This window comes from Montipora capricornis, chromosome 1 (genome assembly GCF_036669925.1).
Source record: "Montipora capricornis isolate CH-2021 chromosome 1, ASM3666992v2, whole genome shotgun sequence".
NCBI classification, from domain to species: Eukaryota; Metazoa; Cnidaria; class Anthozoa; order Scleractinia; family Acroporidae; genus Montipora; species Montipora capricornis.
The window spans coordinates 50027685-50052312 of record NC_090883.1 but is presented as its reverse complement, the minus strand read 5'-3'; the positions used below and the strand labels follow the sequence as shown (position 1 = coordinate 50052312).

Genomic DNA, 24628 nt, shown 5'->3' with positions numbered 1-24628 from the left:
GTTTGGGCGATACTTGATAGTGACGTATGTGAATGGCACAAAGTAGATGGAACTCTAGTGAAACAAGGGTGCAATTGTAAGCTAAATAAAAAAGGACGAAGTTTATATAAATTAAAATATAAGTTGGTAGAGAAGTTCAGATTGCGATCTTCGCTGTTCGACTGTTTTTGTATTAACTATCAGAGTGTAAAGTTTAGTGCCTATCGACCCATTGAATCATCTGAACGTAAGCCCATAATATAAGGAAAATTAATATAAAGAAAAGATAATGATAAAAATAATCGTTGGTATAGACGTTGGAACATGCACAGTATTCCTACAAAGACAACCTTATCGCAAACGGCTAGGATTTTGAGGAAATTGCTTGACAATTAAATGATAGAAAAGGAAAGTTGAGAGAAAAACACTAACAAGGTTAGGAATCGAGTCCACGACCTCTGGATTAGGTTTCCGATTATCACTCGGTAGAGCATAAACCAACTGAGAAATCAAGCAAGACGAGAACATGTCATGGATAGTTGAAACGTTTAAGTGAACATGCACAAGCAGACAGATGGAACTAAGGGCGCTTTCCTCTTGTCATAAGTGGCCGGCCAGACCCGTCAGTTCGCAAACAAAACGTAACAATTTAAGGGGCACCTGAATGATAATCTCTCGCATTCTTCTGGAGGAATATATATCATTGTCGAAGTGTGTTGTAGAGGCAGTCCTTACAAGTGCCCGGTCGGGCCGATCAGTTCTGTCAAATGGAAAGCGTCCCAAGTTGGCCATGTGACACTATATGTATTGATCGAATGAACTATCAGAGTGTAAGTTGTAGTGCTTATTAACCCATTGAATTCATTTGGAGCATGAGCCCTAGACATAAAAACGGGCTCACACAAATTGAGGAAAGAGAAAAACTCTATGAAAGCTCCATTTCCTTAGTTTGATTTTTCTTTTTGGCTTGCATTAACTAGGCACGGACGCAATTAGATGCAGGCCCGATTTTGAAACACGGAAAATTGGTTATCAACATTAAGATGAGTAAAGGCTAGAGTTTTTTATTATTTTATTTTATTTTTGTGGTGGGGGAGGGTGGGGAGGGGGGGGGGGGGGGCATGCAGCTGTTTGTCTTTAATTACTCAGTAAAGATAAACAGATGCATTTAAGCATAAGGATAAACCCCAGTCCTCAAGTTGAGGACTGAAGTTTGGGTGACAGTTTATGACGTTGATTCTCTGCATTCCCAGATCGACGCGACTGATGTTGAAGTTGGGAATAAGAGCAAGGGGACCGTTTCGGGACGTTCATCAAAATCGTAGCTTGGAAACAGTCAAAAAGGTCCCGCATGCTCAAGGCTTTGTTTTGCCTTGGTTTGGGTTCTGGCTATCCGATTTGAATAACTGGCTGTGCTAACAAAATGAAATAACGTGCTACCAGTCTGATATACTAAGCGGTGGGGTCAGAAACGTAGAAAGTACCTGCAGGCCATGGTTTTCCTGGTGGTGGGCCATACAGGATTGGAGGAACTGTTGCCGGTGGTCCTGGGGGTCCTGGTGGGCCAGGAGCACCCGGTTGTCCAGCAGGTCCAGGCGCCCCTTGATTCCCTGCAGCCCCTGATGGTCCCATGGCCCCATCTCGTCCGCCCTGCTGTGGAAATGCTAAATTCGAATGTGAAGGAGAGCAGCGTTTGTTACTTTCGAAAAACTGTGGCTACACCAAGATTGTACCGTTTTCTAAATCCAGTGCGGTTTCCGTTCAATGTTAGCTAAGTTCTTTCGACGACAAAGTAAGAAATGGATGATTTCTCGTGTTGTTCACATTTTTAATTTGTGGCGTACATTAGCCCCTGAAGGGAGAATATAAAAACACTGATGTTTGAATATTGTGACAATGAAGTTTGAATGCCCTGCAGATATGTGAAGTAGCTTCTTGTAACGGCAAATAATTCTTCATTTTAGTGCCTTTTGTGGACGAATTATGAACTGATAACAATTGCTTCGTCTTTTTGTTGTTCTTTTCTTTTTTCGTCGTTGTCTTCTTCTCCTTCTTCTTCTTCTTCTTTCGTCTACTTAGCCTTTCACTGCTGCTGCTCCAATTTCACTCTCTGGAAAGGGTTATTGAAGGCGCTTTGATATCGAAAAATCGTTGTGTTACACCCACGAGCACTCTTGAAATTTAATTTCTTCAGTTCTCGGTAACCTGAAGTGGCTGTCGGCTTATTTCCGAGGCCTTCTCAAAATATCGTGTGCAAGGGTAACTGTCTGTACCGTTTCCCTCTGAAAATTAGTCAATCTACGTCGAATCCAAAACTTCACGCTAATTATTTACTCAGAATATTCGGATGGCTTTGAAGGTATTTTAAACAATTGACGTTGCTGATATAACGTAACGAATAATCCTAAAACTAGGAATCGTGTCCGACTCGGTTTTGTTCATTAACTATCAATTTACCTCTGCACAAACTTTACGCATAGTATGCATATATTACCCAAACTCACCGGCTGGTTTTGGTATGCCAAATTTGGGTGTACAACACTCGCTTCGGCATATACTTATGCAGATGGTCCCACAAATCTCAGGACAAAGTGACTGGGCTTTAATACCCGGCACACCAGGAGGCCCGGGTTGTCCAGGAGGTCCAGGTTGCCCGGCCTCACCCTGATCTCCTTGGCTTCCCGGTTCTCCCATGGCTCCCACAACCCCTGGATCTCCAGGAGCTCCAGCCGGTCCTGACAACCACAAAAAATGAATGCATCAAATTGTAAATCATTCCTGATCCCTGTCGAAATACTGTGAAAGGAACGTTTTTGATGACGGAAGTCTTGTTTTCATGGTTTCGTCTAGGGTACTTTTATGTCGGGAGTTATGTGGGGGAAGTATGAGGGTCAGGAGGGGTGAAAGGAGTGCTGGAATCTCATCTAACAGTTAAAAAACACATCAACAATTCTCAACTATGAGTTAAAAACACAACGTTTCTCAGCTAACAGCATTAATTTTGAACGAATCTCAGCTTTCAGTTAACCTCATCCATACCCTCAAGTAAATGTTTAATCGGTTGGTTTTATCGTTTAAAATCGAGCTGCCTATAATGGTTGGAAAAAAGCCAACTATAAAATTCAAACCTGAATGCCTCGGATAAAAATGTCTGACTGATGTTTCTAACACTGTACATTTCCGTACACCACATTGTTGTTCATGTTGGGCAGGGATGGTTTACTGGTTATAGCAATCGCCTCCCACCAATTTCAATGGCCTGGGTTCGATTCCCGATATGTGGCCATATGTGGGTTAAATTTGTTGTTGGTTCTTTACTCTGCTCCGAGAGGCTTTTCTCCAGGTTCTCTGGTTTCCGCCTCTCCTCAAAAACCAACATCTCTAAATTCCCATTTGATCGGATTCAGGACCTCCCTGGAAACCACTTTTGGATAAGTGGATCTTCCTGTGTAAATATTACGGTTATTTATATTGTTATTTTTACCCATCGGTCCTGCTGGGCCAGCTGGTCCGGGGCAACCGGGTGGTCCAGGAGGTCCCATATCACCCGGTTCGCCTAAAGTTCCTTGTTGACCGGGAATTCCAGAAGAACCAGGGATATCTTTACATGCAAGAAAAAACAATGATAAGCTGTTCAAGTTCAATCTTTCCTTGCCGATATTAGAGAATATCGCATCTCGGCCGACCACGCCTCTTCGTGCCTATCTTGATTATCATCATAAAATAAGTTCCAAATTCTTGAAATTTTCTACGTGACCGTAATGTACACGGTAACACTTTGGTAACTTTTTCTTAGAGGAGCAAAGCCTTTACACATTTCCAACCAGAAGATGAAATTCTAGATCCAGACCTATTTCACTCCGATAAAGATTAACACATAGGTCTCATGTAAAACGAATAAAGTGTCTCAAAGGTTGCTTGCAAGGAACGATTTTTACTCGATAATTTAGTGACTTTTGAAAGCAATTTGTTTTGTGGTCACAACGCATTAAAAAAAAGGCGTATCCCGATTGTCACTTACAGATGCTTGAGGGCGAGTTAGCAAAGATTCTGATGAAGATATTTGACGTTTGAAGACCTTAAATGATAGGAAGATGAAGCACAGGACAACGATTGACTGATGCAATGTTATAAATTAATTGCTCATACTGACCATTACATACCAGGAGGACCAGCTAAGCTTCCAGGGGCACCGGGAAGTCCTGTTGGACCAGGTGGTCCGGGTGATCCCGGTATTCCCTTAGGTCCCGTAGGTCCAGGAGGCCCGGCGGGTCCAACCGGACCGTCATTTCCAGGGGGTCCGGGAGGGGATGGGGAATTGCGTGGAAAGCTGTAATAGTTGCAACATGAAGGGTCACATGCGGGAGTACAGAATTCTGGGCAGTCATAACTACACGGATAAATCTGGCGCTTAAAATCTGTTGACAAAGTGAAATAATAATGGTGTTATCAAAAATTTGAGAAAAAAAATAGAAATGGTTAAGAAAAATAAGACGCGTAGAGCAGTCGGTATGTCCGCGTATGGTTGTCAAGGCAGACGGTTTTATAATAGTCATTGCGAATTTGAAAAAAAATGCTAAGTAACGCGGCAGAACGTGTTTTAACAGAAAAATGTTTTAGTTAAGGCCGTTGGTGTCCTGGTCTGAATTAAAACTGAATAATATAATCGGAAGGATCATCAACAATTTGTCTTTCAGAGTGAGTAACATAAGAATACTTACGGGAGGCCTTGATTTTGCGCCATTCAATACGGTACAATTGTCGTATTTTGGAAGTAGTTCTTGTTCTTCGCTGTCCAAGGTTCTCAATCCAATAAATTGATGGATCCAGGAGAGACATTTCAGCCTGATAACGCGTGAGAGGGCTGTCCAAGTTCACTGAACATTTCCTTGTCGCCCCCCTGATTATTCAAATGATCATTTTCTAGGCACATAGCAAAAGGTGATCTATTTCACCAAGTTCGATATTTTTCTCCTTAAAATCGGTGTCGCTTTGTTGTTATTCTTGTTACCATTAAAGTTAAGTGTCATTACCTTCAACTTTATTTATGAATTTCGTGTTACATCATCAGCACATTTTACGTTCTTATGTTGACCTGCAGTTGAGATTATTATATTATGCGAAACTATTAATATTATTGTTATGAAATATCCACAGACACAGCGTACGTTGGCGCGACTTTCTAGCAAACGCTAGAGTCGAGACACAACCAAGCAACCAGCAACCAAGCACAAGAGCTCGTATAGAGGTTTAAGAAGGGGAATTAGTATTCGCTGGACTGATCCAGCCAGCCAGGAGACTTAAAGTTACAAGCAATGCTAATTGTTGAAAATTGCTCCCAAAGAAACGACAGGCAAAGTGAGATGAAATTTAAAATGTTTTAACGCGAATAGATCGTTTTCACTGACACGCTCGGGCAATCACTCGATTTAACGTTAACCGAATAGTCCACGAACGGAAACCGCACTGGATTATGGCAAAACTGAGGATCCAAGACATACTAAATGAATAACGAACATACATATACCAGAAACATCCCATATAGATCATGCAATCATTTATCATACTTACACGTGGCTTGTTTGTTGTTATAACAGGCAGATATTTACCCCAGCTCCCAACACAACCCAAAGAAAGAAATGCTACTGAACAAGTTAAATCACAGGCGCCTCGAGTCTTTGTTTGTGGCTTGGTAACGAATCTTTATTTGTCTTCGTTTATAGTCTCTGACGATGTTACTAAATCGAGCTCAACTGTCCCCGAGCGGTGTTCAAAGTGTTCGAGGATCTTTTCCATCATTTTATCGTTTTGTTTGGGACACTAACAGCCGCCTGACGCACCTGGAAGGGCTTCGATTGCGCGGCTAGCGGATTAAAATGAAAAAAAAATGAGAATTTTTTCCGTAAAATTATCTTCTCAGGTCGTTTATCGAGACTCCCATAAAAATCCTTCTATTTTAGTTGGCTTTTCCTCACACTGGCCTTGGGGCGCCTGTGGTTGCATAAAAAAAGAGGACGAGGCCTAGATCTGCCAAGATCCAAAGTCTTTTTTTTTTTTTTTTAACAAAATGCACAGCTCAAAGATCTGAGATAAATGATAAAGAGAAGAAACAAAAAGGGTTAGATTGGTAAGTTTATTACTTTTAATTACTTTACGAAGCATTAATACCTTACTCTGCATAACTATAGCGTTATAATTATATTCATACCATTAGGTGTGCCGTATTTTACATTTGATATCAGCATCATGTTTTTGTTCAGTCGAGTCGTGATCTTTTTACGGCAATGAGTTAGGTAAGATAAACATTTTGCATTGGCCAAATTTGCGAAAAAAATAAATGATTGAACAAGAGAAGAAATTCAACAAAAATTATCTCATAAGTCCAGGAGTTTTGCACTGAAATGTTCTCCTCACCCAGTTTTCCTATAAAGACAATGTTTTTAATGTGTATCTCAAAGTGTTCACCAGAGACTGATCTGCCTTCCTGAAGTTATCGTTTGTTCAAATCACGGTTGCTACCAAACATTAATTTAATTTTCGACAAAGTGGAAACACTGTTAGAGATCCATCGATCACAGTGACAAACAGATGCTACATTCACATTTTGCATCCTCTCATAAATCTTGTATAACCAGTTTTAACTGGTTTTATGATTTTCCCTCTTTGGTGATAAAACTATCGGCGCAGCCTTCCCAAAGCTAAGTATATAAGTTAAGATGCACAAACGCAATTAAAAGGTTGACCTTACCAGCTGCAAGAGCATATGAACTAACGATAGATGGAATGAAGAACACACATAGTCCCAGGTTGCAGGTTAGTGACCACTGCATCCGTTGCATGCCACAGCGAAGATAGTTGCTCTTGTGAAAAAACAAACAAACAAACAAAAACAGCAACGAGATGAGCTGGTCCAAGTTGTTATAAGTAAAATGTTTTGAATTAAATGTGAATGAAACACCCTCAAACTTCATTTGTCATGACTGCGTGACTCGAAACTTTATTTCATTCGACGGTTTACCTAACAAAGCGCGGGAGTCGATAACATGTGTTATCAAATACACCATTTTCATTAGTTAGTTTGAGTTCAAAGACATTTCAGAACATTTGTGATACCAACGAAACACAATAACGTTTCTGTGCTCTGGCTTACGCTAGGTCAAAAATTATTAACTCTTTCCACCAAAACAGAATAATGCTTTTAATATATTATAACAATATTAAGAATTGGTTTGGAGAGGCCTTGGCCTTTTAATTCCGTTAATTAGGTTATTTTTAGATGAAATCATGAGTGTGTACCGGAGTCGACCTTATAGACAATAGAAGAGTTTAATCATTTTTAAATCAGTGCAGTGGTGCTACTGGTGGAACTCGATGCATACGAATTTCTTGTCGTCAAGCTCCGACTGGGTCATTCAACCGCTTCTCTTTCTCTTTATCGCTTATATTTTAGCAATTCACGCATTGCCTTTTAACTCTTGCCTTTTCTCACTGCAGAGTTTCACGGGCGCCGCCATTCTTGATTTTATAACCTGTTACAGTTGACCCTATTGTTCCCAAATCTTCTCTTTTTTTGTCCAAAATGATGTCGTAACCGGACGGCCGACCCATCAAAAATCAAAATGCCGGCGTTCGAGAAATCATTATCCAGGTTAAGAGATGATCCCTTTTTTTCTCGAAGGCTGAAATACACTTTTCTGTTTCCAAATGTATAAACTACTATTATCTTGACCACTATTTCTGAAATTTGTAGCATAACTCAGAAAGTTATCTCTTGATAATTAGAACATAAGCCAATGTTTACTAAGCCATTCAGGGTTAAAATCTATATGAAGAGACCCAGAGGGAACTGAAGAAATCCATTTTGAATTGGCGCGAATTTCGAATTAGGTTATAAGTCTTGATCAATTGTATTAACTCGATCAGGGTTATTTAGTGCCAGATCAGAATTCATCCATGACTCATTTTCAAAATTCGCATTTTGAAGAAAGATCGACAACAAACCCAGACACCAGGCTATATACTCTTTAGGACGATCAAGTAAACTTAACCGCAGTGATCGAATTGGCAACATAATAACAGTTCGTGTGGAAGATTGTGAAGACGGTCCATTACACGAAAGAACAAGAAAAAAAACTCCCTGTTTAGTTAAAATAAAACGAACTTACTTTGTTCCGAAGCGAAGAACTCCACAAAGACTCGCCTTTAAAAATATTTTTACAGTTGAAAGGCGCTTGATCTAACCGTTTTTGTCTTGAACACTGATCATCAATATTTCATACGAACAGCAACTACAGATAAAACGGCAAGCCATTTGCTCGGGCAGGTACCATGACGGGTGGTCAAACAAAATCAATTCTCCTTATTCATTTCCAGACCCTTTTAAAGGGAAAATTGGGTAGAATTCATTTAAAGATCAAATGGCATATTAATGACCAGTTAACGTTTATATTCCGATCACTGCGTTGCTTATCCTTTCCTTTCACCCTTTCAACTTTAACTGGAAAGAAAATGTAGTTTGATCTCTCGTACGGATACCCGGAAATTTATACGATAAAGTGGAGCTCGTGTTAACATATATAGCAACAGCCAGGAAAAGAAAATGAATCGAGGGGATTAAGCAAAGATTAACAGACTAAAATTTTGATAAAGATTATATATATATCAAGGGTGACAAATTACGTTCATAAGACGCCATTTTGGCATTGAAGAAAAGCTGCCATGGCAACATTGTAATTTTGCATGTAAAAGTAGAAATTAACTCTGAAATTTCGCGCCAAAATTAAGAGGTAATTTGTCACCCATGTTATTATAACAGACGTTTCTTGGAATGTTTGCAGTTTGGAGTGTTTGCAGAAGCGTAACCGCAATTTAGGGGACACTTTGGGACATTAATTGTCAGTATTCCCAGACGCACGTAATGTTAAAGTTGGGGAGATGTGCTAGGGGACACTTCGGGACGCGTAACAAATACGTTGTGCATCTAAATTGCGTGCAGATTTAACCTTACCGGAATGGCCTTGTGGGTAGAAACTAGACAAGCAGACTGTGCCTCCACAGGTTGATGGAAGCAGTAGCAGCAGCAGCACTGGTAGCAGTAGTAGTAGTAGCAGCATCAGCAGCAGCAGCAGCAGCAGCAGCAGTAGTAGTAGTAGTAGTAGTCGTAGTAGTAGTACACAAGATTTTTTTAAATTTTATTTATTTATTCATTTATTAATTTTTCCTGCCCTTGGTCAACACCTCCTGCAATATGATTGCTTTCGGGAGCAGGTGCAACTTTTCGCATGACAGTACATTACAATTTTTGCATAAACTGTAAAATATTTGCCTTTTCTATTACCTTAATTGCAAAAAGATCGTTCGTGTTTTTGACAGTATTTCGTTAAAAGAACGTTATTCATTCTCTGAGATTGCCCCTTGCCATGTCTTGAGTACAACCCTGTACCCAAGCTTCTTCCAGCTAGTAAATAACATAACATATTTCGCATAATTATTTCCACATTATTTAATTTATTACTCAACGTACACTTCATTTCCCTCATAATTATGCCATTGCGCAATCCCGATAAGCGCACGATACTCAAAAACACACCAAACCAGAAGTCGAGCTGATGTGTTAGTTGCTCAGTGGCAACCGGTTGGGGGACAACTCCGAAGGAAATTTGACGATTTTGGCGCCAGCGGGAACCTACCACCGCCGCTACATCAACTCATGGTGAGTTAATGCATTTATCCAGTCAATCGATTGGAGGATTAATTTTTTGCGTTCCACCTCCCAGATTTTCAATTGAAAGATAAAGAGGATACCAGTTTTTAGCTCGAGGATTAAAATACGGCCTGAATGTCTTTTTCACACAATGTATGCCTCCTGGAGAGCTTTATTCAGGAATCAAAACACCGGGTCTTAGTTCGCCAAGGATGTTCATTCAAATTACTTTGTACGTAGGTTTGAATATGATAATTACTGACCATGTGATACACATAGCAATATCGTGTGTGTTAAGTGAGTGTAGAACGACAACGAAACAAAAATTAAAATTAAAAGTGAGAATTTCATAAAACACGAATTTTGGTCTAAGGAGTTGTTATCAAGTGCATATTATCGACACTGTCAGCCGATGATTATGCAGGCGGCTTGAATCACGTGCGCTGCGATATGATACAATTTTGAATGTTTAGCGTCAAAAGTTGCAATGAAATGGTTAATTAAGGACTGCAACCAAACACCCACTGTGCTATGATCTTATTTGCAAAGAAATGTTCGATAATTTCACAACTCTTATCTCAGTGTATTTACAAAATTGAATTTCATAATTTTTTAACTAATCAACTATCATGTTTCATCAGTGGAAGGCGTCGAATGTACTATGATGTGAGCTACGAAAACTCGAGTACGGCTAATATTTTGAGGACATGACGTTGGTTGTCAAAATTTCACTCTCGTAACTTCTTACTGACTTCATAAGTTTGAGTTTCATTTAATTTTACTGTTTATGACAGTGAAATATTTATGACAAACTCTACCAACAGGTTATGCGATTTTTAATTCCTTCAATTAGCCATTTTTGCTATTTCATCTGAAGCGGCATCTAAAAACGATATCCCAGTGATTGTTTATCGCAGCATAGAAAAACCCCAAGCAATTCAAATTAATGTAAAGAGTTCAAAATGTGAAGTAAAACCCTCTCTTTCATCAAGACGACGCTTTTAAAGTGTGGAGCTCTCGGCGTGGTGCCATCACTTAGAATCAGTTTCTAGCGAGTTAATATTTGCGCCGATGTCTGTTAGAGATTCAGCTTTCAGAATCCTAATCAATTTCCGTTGATTTTATCCACCTCCTAAGTTCGTTTATTATCTAGTCGGCATGAAGCGATGCTTGATAAACAGCTTCAACTTAAAAGACATGTGCCCGTCAGTACTGCTGGAAGCGGAGCCAAGGAAGAGTTTCGAATTTCCAAACTCGTCTTAAGCACGTCCCGGCAGAAGGAGAAGCAAGATTAACGAACAGAAAAATCAAGATTACAGCTCGTATCATTTTAAATCACGTCTTTTTTCTTTTTTTTTTTTTTTTTTTGGATAAAATATTAACTCGACTTATAAGCGATTATATCTGCGATTCGGGCACAAAACGATTCGAGTCTAAACATGAATTCAATAAGAAATTTATTGTAAATATTCTGCCCGGAGACTGCTTGAATTAGCAATAATAATTATCCTCTTTTCCCAAATGTTGTTTTCAACGATTTGGAACATAATAATTTGTCCACATTTTTTATATTTATTTTAGTTTTTGATGTCTACCCCTAACGTGTTTGCAATTTGAGTTGCTTGAATTATCTATCTAGATTACTTGCAAAAAAGACTTTCTGGTAGTGGCCAGGATGGATTTGACATTTACGGTTTATCGAGACGTCTTATTTAAAGTAATTCTCCTTTTTGCCTTTGGTGAGGGTAAGTTTGCTAGAACAAGATAATAGAAATGGGATAAATCAAGTATGATTTTCTCTTTGGGTTGGTCTTCCAAAGTACAGTATTGTGATGAGCTAAATTATAAGACTGTTTTTTTATTCTTATTTTTAAAAGCAGCAATACTAGTGTCAGGTCTACAGATAGAATTATTATTTTATTTTATTTCATTTTTTTGCCGAAACTTGTTTCTCGAAATGTCATGCTGGAAGTGTGATTTGACTATAGTCAGCTTACATACGGTGTAAACATATGTAAATCCTCCTTAAACCGCTTTACCCGCTAATTATCTCGGAGAATTGTGTCTTCAACTTCAACGGAAAAGAAATCTGCATAGCTGAAAAATATCACCCAAACGGCTTTTACAACACCTTGATATTTTCTATTCAAATGTTAATGTTTCTTTTTTGCCGTTGCTATATATATATAAATATATATATATATATATATATACATATCTATATCACGCTGTTGGTACAATTTATTCACATTTCGATCCTCTGTTTTTATTTGAGGTCATCATTTTAGGCCCTTGAGGTTAATTGTATTCTTATTTCGCATCTTAAAAACTGACAGTAGTATTTGTAACTATCTTGCAATCATTAACAATAGCTTAAATTCAGAAAATTTTTACAATGATTGTTCCTAGACCAGCTTCTACTTCCCCAATTAAACTTAAAAATCGAATCAAATTGATTTAAATTAAAGTCAGATTCAGTTATCGCGCTTAACTTCTTTGCCATTCTTCCTCAGGTAGCAAGGACGATTTCTTTTCGGGAACGTCGCCTCAAACAAAGGGCTGATTCCCAGTCTATTTTGCTCTCCCGAGCATGTTCCAATTTTGCCTCGCAGTGATGCATAGGTTTCTAGACGGCCGAATAAAAATATAACATCTGGATGCTGCATGCAAATTTCGGCACGTGGAGTCGACCTAGGCGGGAGCCCCGGTCGATTTATAGCCGTTTCCTCAAACCATCAATAGCGATTTTAAGCCAAGACGACGGTTGCGGCGATGGCAACGCCACAAAGTAAGAATAGTCTTGGTTAAAAAAAGAAAATAATCGTGCTGCACCTGCAGCACGAATTTCCGTGCATATTTTGTCGTACTCAGGCCACAAAACAACAGCGTGAAATTACCAAATTTTAGGTTTTGACAACAATGTGAGAGTTTAACAATGAACCATATCGTATCGTAATGAATCATATCCATCCAGTTACAAGATATTTTGCCAGTATTGTACAAGGTGAACAAGATGGAATAATCACGAAATACTTGCGATGACGCTAAGTTATGGCTGTTGTCCTTGCTTAAATTCGCTAATAATATTTTAAGGAGCTGTGTCACGGTAGTTCAGTCCACTTCATGAAGATGATACTGCTCGCTATGCCGTTTAACGTTTAACCCAAAAATTACTGTTAAATTAATTCCCTTGAAAATGACGTACTATCCAGATTTTTCTTTAACGTAACTTGCCACAATTGATATTCATGCACAGGACATTTTTTAAAAAAAATGAAATAAAAAGATGTGGTCAGCGTGCTTTTTCTCGCCCTGCATACTAACCGGAAAAAAATGTTGTTATACAGCAAACGCTACAGGATATTACGGAAAACCTATTATGAGTAAATTAAAAGGAGGGTGGTCACCGTGGCAGTGAACAGAGTACTCTCATACCGGATTGGTCGGAGCCCGGGTTAAAAATGGCCGCGCTTGCCGCTGAGGGTGATCAGGGCGGCAGAGATAAGTTAGCTACTGATTGCCGTCTGCATCAGAATCTTGTTAAAAAGTGCCTTACAGTGGGTACGTGGAATGTTAGAACTCTTTTAGCGAAGGGGAAGCTCGAACAACTTCAGTTCGAAATGGATAACTATGATTATACCATCCTTAGATTAGCGAAGATGAGGTGGACTCGAGTTGGGAGACACGAAAGAGGAGTGGGATTTCTCGTGAAGTAAACCACCACCAGATCAGTTCTTGAGTGCAACCCTATATCTAGCAGATTAATTCAGATTAGAGGACATTATAGAGAGGACATTATAGAGATACTAAAGGATATTTGCAACACAATTCTAAAAACTGGAATTTGGCCTTAAGACTGGACAACGTCAATCCTGATTCCAATCCCAAAGAAGGCGTCGTTTAAGTGTGCTGACCATATAACAATTGCACGTATCAGTCATGCTAGTAAATTATTGTTAAAGATCCTTCAAAAGAGAATTCCACCAACTGTGGGGTCTCTGTTGGATGATTTCCAGGCAGGTTTTAGAGCAGGAAGGAGCACAACGGAGCAAGTAACCAATCTCAGACTATTTTGCGAAAAGTATATCGGACACGACTCAAAAGTATCCTTGAATTTAGTCGACTGCAGAAAAGCATTTGATAGGGTATGGAATGATGCAATATGGTCAGTGCTGAGGAAGTATGGGGTAGATGAAAACATTATGAGAGCACTTGAGCAACTTTATACGAAGTCAACAAGCACAGTGAGGGTAGAAGCGAAATTTAGCGAGATGTAGCGTTGGGGTTAGACAAGGGTGTGTTTTGTAGCCAAGTCTTTTCAATGTCTTTTTGGAGAAGATTGTAAGCAGATCAGTCGAAGAATCCACAGGTGGCGTTTGTGTTCAAGGCTTGCTGGTGAATAACCTTCGATTCGCTGATGACATTGCTTTAATCACAGACAACAGCAGTTAACTACAGGACCTTATCAATAGATTGAACACATAGATTCGGAATGGCGATAAGTGGAGACAATAGTAAGATCATTGTAATAGGTAAAACACCTGGAACATTAGGAACACCTGTTAAGTTGCCTAGGAAGCAGTTGGTGCGAGTCAAACAGTTTAAGTATTTGGGTTGTAATATGCCCGATACGGGTAAATCGATAAATGAAGTACGATACGAGCAGCAATGGCCATGTCGTCTTTAATCAAATGGATCAATTGTGGAAAAGCCCAAAAATTAGCTTCGTGGTGAAATTCAGATTATTACGATCGATTGTGATTTCTGTTTTACTTTACGGATGCGAACCCTGGACATACAGTGAAGAGATTTTAAAGAAGATCAATGCATTTGAATTAAAGTGCTATAGAAGATTACTGGGCATCTCTTGGAGGGACAGACGCACAAATGAGTCAGTGAAAGAACAGGTGGAAGGCTTCGCTGGAGTACATCAACCCCTAATCCAAATTGCACAGGAAAGGAAAATGAAATTCTTTGGCCATGTCACGAGACATCCCAGTGAGCATAGGTTGGCTAACATCATCATATATGGACAAGTCCCTGGAAACAGAGGGCGTGGTAGGCCACGGGGAAGTTGGGTAAAAGATATCTGTGAATGGACACGCAGTACGCCATCACAAGCTACTAGACTTGCTGAGGTGAGAGAATTAAGAATACTCCAGAATCGGAGTGCGTCAACGGATACTGAGAGATCTTTGGCGTAAAAGAAGAAGAATCCCCTGTTTTGCACCGCGCATCTCCTACTGCGCATAACATTTCGACATCGAAGATGGCGTCGATTCTCGCCGGCCGTCTGAAGAGAGAAAAGAAAGGCCACTTTTGCTGTTCAAAACCCTTTTATCACAATCAACTCCTCTCGGTCAAAAAGTTGTTGGCTCGTGTCCTTTCGCGGAAAATGATTATCTGAATTTGCCGTCCATTTTGTCGTCTTGTTGCAAAGAAACGAGCACGGTGTAGGCCTAGATACAAATATCTTTAAAAATGTTCTAAATTTCTTTCTAGAAATTCTCATAAAATTCCTAAATTTTCGTTTGAATTCAGTCTAAATTTCTTTAAAAATCTTCTAAATTTCTCAGAAATATCTTTTTTTTTTTTTCTAATGTTAATTTGACCCATTTTTGGCTTTATATCAATTAAAGAAATGAAAAAATATACATTATTATTTGAATAGCAAAAGATGTTGCAGGGCTGGTTTATTTTAAGGTATAATAAGTAAATAAAAACATCTAAGCAACTCGATTTCATCAATTTCTGTTTATTAATTAAATATTGCAATTTGCCATAAGTGCTTTGCCAGAGAACACGGATCCCAGAACACAGCACTAAACAGTTAAAGAGTTTATTGAATTACAACATCTTAAAGCACAGTGTTATTAATTTCAAACAAAAACTTTTCAAACAAAGTTTTGCGTGCAACTAGGTATGTTGTTAATAACATAATAATGATCAGTCTAACAACTTAAATATATAAGTCCCCCCATACTTCTTACTTACATGTAAATAATATCAGCGATCATTTACTCGCAGCATCAAAGAAAATTCAATGTAATCTTCCAGCGCATCATGTTGTTGTTCACCAAACGTAGTTGTAAGCATGGAAAAAGCTCTTTCAGCTGCTGTAGATGATGCCTGTAAAACTACTAGCTTCTGTATTGCTGAAGACCACACTGGTAGTTCTCGAGCTACTGACTTCCACCAGGGCCAAGAATCTGACAAAGTATCAAATTCATCAGGAATTTGAGATGCCTTCACAATGTAGGTTGGCAGTTCATCTTTCAGAGACTGAATGACTTCATTGTTGCTAAGAAAGGGGACAGCTCTGATTTGATCTACTGTTTCAGCATCTGATTCTGACACTTTGACAAACTTCGGGCTAAAAAGCTGAAGAGCTTGGAACAATTGGATAGACCGCGAGAGACTGTGGTATCATTTGATATAGTATTGAAAAGCTGGCATCAAGCATTCTCTAAAGCCATAGTTGTACCATCTTTGCTGTTCTGCAACATCCACAGGAAACAGCTGCTGTACCACACCGGTAAGAGTAGTGAAGTTGCGGACTCTGATGAATGCCTGCAGCATTTGAAGCTTCTCATAGGCAATCAAAATCAATGTTCCTTCACCTTCAAGGGTGTATGTAGACCTCACAAATTCCTCCATTTCCATCACTGACGCTAGCTCAATCTTAAGCTTATTTGTGTTCACGTCAGATATCTGGAGTACTCGTTGTCTTGAGGTCTTTGCAAAATCTTCATTGCTCGTTAGAAAAGTTCTGATATGCTGCCATTCTTGAAGCACTACCCTTGCACACTCCCAAAAACTCCACCATCTTGTGGAATTGTACCTTGGCATTGACCGTCCACTTATGCCTCTCCAAATATTTCTAGCTCTAATACTGGTGCTGAATATGAGATTCCATGTTGCCATAAATAGCTTGAGTGTTGGTGTGTGGCATTTCTCTCCCACTTTGTTCAGGAAATGTGAAATACATCCAATATCAATCATATCACGATAAAGCACAGACACCGTCTGCAGAGCTTTCGTGTTAACAAAAGCTCTGTCTCTCATCGATGCTAAAAGACTGTTCTCTTGAACATTAATTTTTCTGTGCAACACCTCGTTAATTATGCGAGCTAGCTCGTCACCGTTTACAGAACTTTTTAAAAGTCTCAATCTCACAAGCCTCTGCTTTATTGTCCATGATTTCACAAAACGAACCAGAACAACTAATGCTTCCCCATATCGCGTAGTTCCATCATATATGATGGCAACATCTTTTCCCTTCACTTCTTGGCAAATGCATTCGTATTCTTGTTCGAGGATGAAAGGAATAAGTTGTCTCATGTTCGAACTTGAAGTAAGTGGGTATCCCACCTCCTAAAATAGATCTCTGAAATATTCTGCCCTACTCAAAGGTGTACCACTCTTCAAGAACGCTTTAACAAATTTCACCCTGAATAATCTTGTAGTAGAAGGAAGCGTTTCTCCCTTTGGATGGTTCTTATCGTCATAGTTTGCAATGGCCTTTCTAATGTTGTCGTCTTTCTTGTCGTTCAGCAACCGCTTTTCTTCGTTCTCCTTGTGTTTTTTGCTTGAAACATGTGTATTCTGTTTCTTCAGAGAAACTAGCTCACAACACGCCGTGCAAAAAAGTCCCCCATTTGCCTGTGCGGTGAGTGGCTCATCTTTAAATTCTTTGGCTCTGTCTTTAGCTGAGATTGATTTTGGCTCGCTTTTCGCTGCAGTTGAATTGGGCGAACTTGACTTTGATCTTCGGTTTCCTTTTCCAGGGTTGGTTACCAATTTTCTTTTTCGAGATAAATCACTTGCAACAGGCGGTCGTAGGCGTGACAAAACTGAAACAACTTCATCTTGTCTTCCTCTTTGTTCTTGTTCACTCGCCTGTTCAATTTCCACTTCGATAACTTCCGCCATGTTGACTGATTGATTCTACGTGGCGTCGAATTAATTGGTAGGTACTTTGTATATGGTGCATCTTATTCTACTTCAAAATAAATCTGCTGAATTGGTAGTATCGCTGGCTCGTAAAAGGAAAAGGGACCATTTTAAACCTGCCGAAAATCTGAACTATAGCTTGTGCAGACAGGGAAACACGAAAACAACTCGTAAAATTTAATATAAAACGGTTTTTTTTTTTTTTTTTTGCTCTTATGAAGTATCTTTTTTGTGATAATTGCTCTAAATATCACATTTTTTTCTAAATTTCTCAACATTTTCTAAATTTCTCAAAAACTTCTAAATATCTCAAAAAATATCGCGATATTTATATCTAGGCTTACTCTGTTGATCCAGCATCATTGTGTTTCAAAGGGCAAAGAGCCCTGATGGTGCCCATCTCCTCTCCGGCTGTGGATGGCCGTTGGCTCCTAGGAGCTCATCCGCCCTTTGACAGATCTTGTTTTTAGTTCTGGTGGGTGTCCACACACCCTCCTCCACCTGACTGGCTAGACAGGTGTGGGAAGCCAGTTTAGTCGCCGACCACCCGACCATGCATATGCGACATGTAGTACCGGGCTGCATGGTACCGGTAGCAGCCCATATAGGCTCACCGTTTCAAACAGAAGATTAAACAACAGAAATCAAAGCTTCGTGCCAAAAAAGGGGGCGTGACCAAACAAAAGTTTGTCGGACATGCATGCAAAACAGATTTAACTGAAATTTTGAAAAACTGTTAGGCTGGACAGTTTTCAAAAACACCGATTGCAATCTCTTTTAATTAATTAATCTTCTTAGATTTTGCTAATCTCTGCCCTCTTTCGTATTTGCTGTTTTATTAAAAACTTTCTTTCAATAGATTTATTTCAACACGGTTTCAATTGTTGCTATTACCTGAATCTCGCTAAATTTGTCCCCGATTACGTCACAAGTACACAATTTAGGATGGTTTTCACGAGCGACGGAATTGGAGTGGGAGTCGTAAGCAAATATGAGTGGTATGACGTGGTGAAAACTGCCTTCCGACTCCGCTTATGATTCCGTCGCTTACGATCCAGAGAAAATTAGATTGGCGGAGTGGGAAGCAGAAGCTCAAAAACAAGCCAATCACAATGCAGAGAAGTGGGCCCGGCCGAGGTGGAAATTTTGGCGCCAAAACAGAATAAATAAAAAACATGGTCGACGTTGAGCAGAACTTTCTTCTTTGGCTCCCTCTTCCCCTTATTTTTGCAAGACTTACTGGCTTAGTAATATATCCGGGACTGATTTAAGGAGGTTTTTTTTCTGGGCCCACGACTCTGCGGAAGTGGCGGGGCGAGGACAGAAAGAAAAACCCTCAAATCATTCCCGTATATATAATCAGTTTTTTTTTTTCATACATACCTTATTTAAGCCCAGCTTCTTTGGCCACCTCCTGCCAAGTATTCTTTTTTTAAGTTCTTTTTTTAAAAAGTTTGCAAGTCTTGTCTTATAACTCATCCAAAAGAACCTTTTAAATTTGATGTTATACTGTGATTCACTCACGTGCACTCACTCGCAACAACACTTCCGAAGGCTCTAGAGAGAAATCAAAAGTCAAATTCGACTACCAATTGGAAGACTATCTCAAACCCAGCACATAGAATAAGTATGACAAAATTCCGTCTGGGGGTTCATGGCTTGCGAATACAGACTGGGAAATGCGAAAATAGAGGTGCACCAATCCCAGTAGATGGAAGAACGTGTCTAGTCTGCAATAGAGGCTATATAGAAGACGAGCGGCACTTCTTGATGTATTGCCTAGGGTACGGATAACATTAGAAATGAGCTCCATTTTCTCCTTTCAACACACGATGTTGCTTTCAAAAGCCTTAACGATGAGGATAAGATACGGTATTTACTTACCCTAGAAAACGAAACCACTTCAAAGATAGAGGGTAAATACACATAATTAATGTTTCAGAAGAGAAAAGACATCCTAAATAATTAAAAATAATAACTTTATACCAATTGTATAACAAGTAACTGTATGATCTTTTAGTTAATTAGTTATTCTAGTAGATATCATCACCTTTATTGTAACGAGTCCGATACCTCCCTTTGGAGAGTAAGGTGCAATAAAGATTTACTGTTTACTGTTTACTCACAAACTCACTCACTCACTTAGTTCATTCATTTATTCAGGAAGTCATGTTTTGGATGGCCCCTAAGCGGTACGGGGAAAAGTAAAAATGATTTTTTTTTTCTCTCCCACTATTAGTCACAGCAAACTTTGTTTCACACGGAAATGCCATCTGCAAAATACAAAACGGAAGTTTTCAAGGAAGTGAAGTAGAAGTGAATACCCACGAGGATGTATCTTTTAACTGTTCTGTGGTACCACAAGGCGCGCACGCAAGCACAATCAGGTGGACAAGAGGACAGCGGATCTATAAAAAGGATGTAAAATCGGTCCCTGGCCTCTGGTCGAGTTTGAGAATAGACAGTGTTGGTATCAAAGACGATGGGAAGTACATATGTGAGGTAACCACGGACACACAAAGAGATCTCTGCACAGTAACTCTTCATGTCAACTGTAAGTTTTTTTCAAGGGGCGAAACACACGACAATAATGAGCTTTAGGTAAGAGAGGATGAGTGTTACATAGAGAAAGACATAGAGAAATTAAATAGATCAATAAGTAAATAAAATCGAGCGTTCTTGATGTGCTATTACACAATGCACATGACATGCTTTCGCTCCCCAAAGAGGTTATACTATGCATGAAGTTCCTAATTTTACAGGAAAGAATATTGAAATAAAATTTGTCAATTTTGATGCATTTTGCGAGACTAAAGCTCACTCGCAAAGACAAAAATGCGTCCTGCCCTGTTTCTTTTTAAGAGAAGTTCTTTCGCTTTTCAGAGTCCAAAAAGGTGGGGGGGTCCCCGGAGCCCTGGAGCCCTAGATTTTTTTGCTGTGGAGCCCGGAGCCCGATCATTTCTCCGGTGTTTAGAGTACAGTCTACTAGTCAACAGTGGAACCCGGAGCCTTAAAGTAGCTAATATGGAGCCATGGAGCCCCGATTTTTTGGCCTTGGACCCCTGGAGCCCTAAAACCCTTTGGCACCCTGGCTTTTCTCGTGCCCAGCAAACTTACCGAGTTTATTGTGGCTCCTTGCATGCATGCAAAGGCGTGGACAAATCGTTAATTATATGTTTTATGTAATTTACCAGACATAGTTGGGGGTATAATGAATGCTTTATACTGGTACGACACTAGCCTACAGACCAGGCCTTTTTGGATAAAAGGCGATGAATAATCATTCGATTCAATCTCTCTGGCGCCCCCCTGGACGCTTGTATCATTTTGTTGAATAAACTTAGAGAGCGTTGGGGCGAGCTAAAGAAGATGATGATGTCGGCACCCGTTCCTGTTGCCACTATTGGCATCATTTTTCCGACCCTTATCATTTCACTTTTTTTCGTCTCACAAGCCCCACCCCTTCTTTCAAGAGACAGTGGATCCTTCACCACTACTCCTCAGGTCCTGCCAGAAGGGGATAGTTCCGTGTTCCATTGCTACGCTAACGGCTGGCCTGCGCCTTCATTTGCCTGGTTGAAAGAGGGGAAGAAGATCAAAAGCGGCGACGCTATGAACTCATTGGTGCTAACAACAAGACTCGGAGGTTTGGACTTGGAGATCTTCTACGTCAGGCAAAAGGAACACGCGGGACGGTATACGTGTGTGGCATACAACAAGTTTGGCAAAAAGAGGCATAATATTCTTCTATCAGTTTTAGGTACGTTTACATTTTTCTTCCAAAGAGTGGATTTAGTTTTGTTTTAAAACATATCTATCACGGGTACAGAAGAACACTAACTCGAATCTGTGGATTTCCAGTCTTTCTATGTAGTCTCACGAAATAGAGGCAGCAACAGCAGCTTCCTTCGTTGCCGTGGCTTTTTCCCCCTCGGAGAAAAGCCCTGGGAACTAGATTACAAAGGGTGGTCGCTATTTCAAAGATACTTATCCATCGGGAGGAAAAAAAGGAATGATAGACCCACAGTAGCTATGGAGGAGTCGGACATTGTGATTCAGTTTATCGTTTCGCGTCCTTAGATACGATGAGCGACGGAGCCAAATTCTCGTGAACGTAAAACAAAACCTTAGCTCCTTTCCGACTCCGGATCCCTCCTGATAACTTGCCTTTCATATTGCAACGTCCACCTTTTTTTATTGTACTTTTAATCTCGAAAACCCCACGACAGACGTTTTATAATTGATAACTCTACTCGAGAAGGGTTTGACCCTGAGTGTCAGTATGAAAGATAGAAGAGCCATTTGATAGGGCTCCTGACTTCCAACAAGTACGTAGCGATTCGTATACAGGGAATAAAAGCATTAAATACTCTCTTCATCTTGCCAGCAAAAATTAGGTGAATTCAATTTTACAAATTTTAACCATTGAACTCGTATTTTCCAGTCCGATGGGAACTGATTCATCGTAATTCCTGAATGGTGTGTGTGTAGCTTGTGTTTCTAAAGCTTTGATTATTTGGCGCCCCCGCCACACAATATCAGCCACCTCTTCGTCTGGCTCACCTTCTCATTCGGCCATCTTGCAAATGTGCCAGAGTTGTCGTGCAAATGTGCAAGACTTATCGTACACGGTTTTTGGAAAGGTTCTAAAACTTCAACTTCACTAATTTAGTGATCTATTCTAGATACGTTTCCGATCGTGCCGCCGGAAGTCCACACATCTGTCAGTCAAGTAACGAAGCACAAGAATGAAGACGCGCTTTTGACATGCGCAGGGCAAAACACTCCGGATACAAGCTCAGTAATCTCTTGGATCTTCAATGGTACATCGTTGCCCCTTGGAACTGATGATAACGTTCACCACGTGATCGACTACATTTATTTTGTGGAAGGATATATTCCCAAAGTGAACTTTTCTCTTTTAATAAGAAATGTAACAGAACGAGACACGGGTTCGTATACCTGCGAGGTTCTCACACTCAAAGGCGTCGACTCAGACACGATCTTCCTACGACTTGTCAAAGCAAGTAAGTAAATAAAAATCTAGCAAATTGTTGAGTAGTTCCAAATAGCTCTAAATCTAATGCTTCCTTTAGAGGGTCAACATTTGGCAGGAAAGCTGTTCCAAATAAATACAGTAAAATCTCTATTAATCGGCCACCCTCGGGGTAACGGCTAAGTAAGTAAGTAAGTAAGTAAGTAAGTAAGTAAGTAAGTAAGTAAGTAAGTAAGTAAGTAAGTAAGTAAGTAAGTAAGTAAGTAAGTAAGTAAAGTAAGTAAGTAAAGTCTGTTTACGAGCCAAGTGGGCCATCAGAGCCGGCGCTTATCCCGGTTTCTGTGGCATGAAGCGACTAGGAGTATTTTTATTCTCCCCTGGGTGGGATGCCAGTCCATCGCAGGGTTACCCCAGCATTTCGCCGGTACCCATTTATACACCTGCGGTGGAGAGAAGCACCGTAGGAGTAAAGTGTCTTGCCCAAGAACACAACACAATGTCCCCGGCCAGGTCCCGAACCCGGACCACTTGATCCGGAATCGAGCACACTAACCATGAGGCCACCGCGCCTCCCTAACGGGGTAACGGCTACGGGCTACTGGAGGTTGGCTGCTATAGAGGTTCTTCAGAAATCAGCATAATCTTTCGTAGAAACGTCACCTTATTCTAAAACAAACACGTTTAGAGGCTTGCGACAACTTTCGAACAAGCTTAAGAGACAGCTCTCCTACCGAACAAAAATACAGTACTGTTAGAAATAATATACGTTGAGGTGAGGTTCTCCCACCTTAACATCAACACTCTAAACTATGACGTAAACTGAGTTGATTTTTTTAACCGGAAAAGGAGGCGATGTCTGTAACTAAAACTTTGCATTGCGGGTCCATAATTAATTTTTTTTTTTAAAATGCAAGGAAGTCTGTCGCTGAAAAGCCAAACTAAGTGTATGAAACTCTTGGTGGCCGCTTAATATAGGTGAAAGCATTACGAAAACTCTCATCGGGATCGTCGGCGAACAGGTGGCCGCTTAATAAAGGTTTGATTTACAATATTATTCTACAATTATTTCGGGACTTTGAAGGCTGGCCGCTTAATAGAGGGTGGCCGCTATAATGGAGCTCCCACTGTATTCTGAAAATACGATAAATTTTAGAAGTTACTAATGGGTTCCAAGGAATGAGCTCCTGTTGTGTCGAATGTACCAATTTGGTCATTGTTAGGATATGGAGGTTTTCAGCCTACGCACCATTTCAAGTTTCAAGGGATGTTCAGGGTAGTCTCGCAATCAACTCGCTGGTTGCATATTGGCCAATATTGGTTGTCTTCCAACCAATCTTCTCAATTCGGTTTTGTTCATTGGATGGAAAGCCCAGCCTCCCTCCAAAGTCCAGCTCTTTGCCTCAAGCCCAGTTCTTCACAAGGACCTAGGCTTAGGGAAAGTGGACTTTTCTGGCTTAACATAAATCTTTAATTTAATTGCTTTGACGGCTAGGAAGAAAATGACGATTTGCTGATGTTTCTCAATATGGGATGATAGTAAGAAGGTGTCTTCTTTAATAAAATCACGCAGTTTAATAGCCTATCCTCAACTTTCGCGATGAGGTGATGTACAATGCAGTCCAACCAAAGTTGTTTGTTTTTGATGAATAATTGACAATAAGAACTAAGCCTAAATTCCAACCTATTTGTAGATGAACAACATGGGACCATAAGAAACAATGCCTTACTTATACCGCTATTACTGGCAAGCGCTGGAATCCTTTGTGGCCTAGCAACTGCTATTATCGCACACAGAGTAAGGAGGAAGAGAAGAAGACACGTAAAAGGTAAGTTGTTTCTCTTACTAAGCTTGTTGTTCGGTGTTTTTGCCTCGTTCCCAGGCTCGAGACCCCTCCTCCCATAACACCAGAGAGGGAGGGTGGGGATACCGTCGGAATATGTTTTGTCAGGAATATTGTCTCGGGTGTTACATTGAGGGGAGGGGGGGGGGGGTTCTC

The 24628-nt window shown here is 40.1% G+C and overlaps 2 protein-coding genes across 2 annotated transcripts in view; one reads left to right on the top strand and one right to left on the bottom strand.

Moving 5' to 3' along the window:
• Positions 1–1226: 1226 nt before the first annotated feature.
• On the bottom strand, positions 1227–8221 carry LOC138047348 (collagen alpha-3(IX) chain-like). Its single transcript, XM_068894168.1, has 6 exons — positions 8145–8221; positions 6728–6839; positions 4143–4397; positions 3464–3580; positions 2484–2714; positions 1227–1643 (listed from the first exon to the last, which is right to left on the bottom strand). Exons 2-6 carry the CDS (start codon positions 6816–6818, stop codon positions 1432–1434), a joined length of 906 nt encoding a protein of 301 aa, XP_068750269.1. The 5' UTR covers positions 6819–6839; positions 8145–8221; the 3' UTR covers positions 1227–1431.
• A 2674-nt stretch (positions 8222–10895) lies between these two features.
• The window catches only part of LOC138054049 (uncharacterized), a 24029-nt gene continuing 10296 nt past the window's right edge, over positions 10896–24628 (top strand). Inside the window, exons 1-5 of the mRNA XM_068900564.1 lie at positions 10896–11427; positions 19875–20189; positions 21090–21395; positions 22321–22662; positions 24323–24457. Coding sequence (XP_068756665.1) covers positions 11358–11427; positions 19875–20189; positions 21090–21395; positions 22321–22662; positions 24323–24457 — 1168 coding nt within the window. The 5' untranslated portion in view covers positions 10896–11357. The remainder of the gene's footprint in view (positions 11428–19874; positions 20190–21089; positions 21396–22320; positions 22663–24322; positions 24458–24628) is intronic.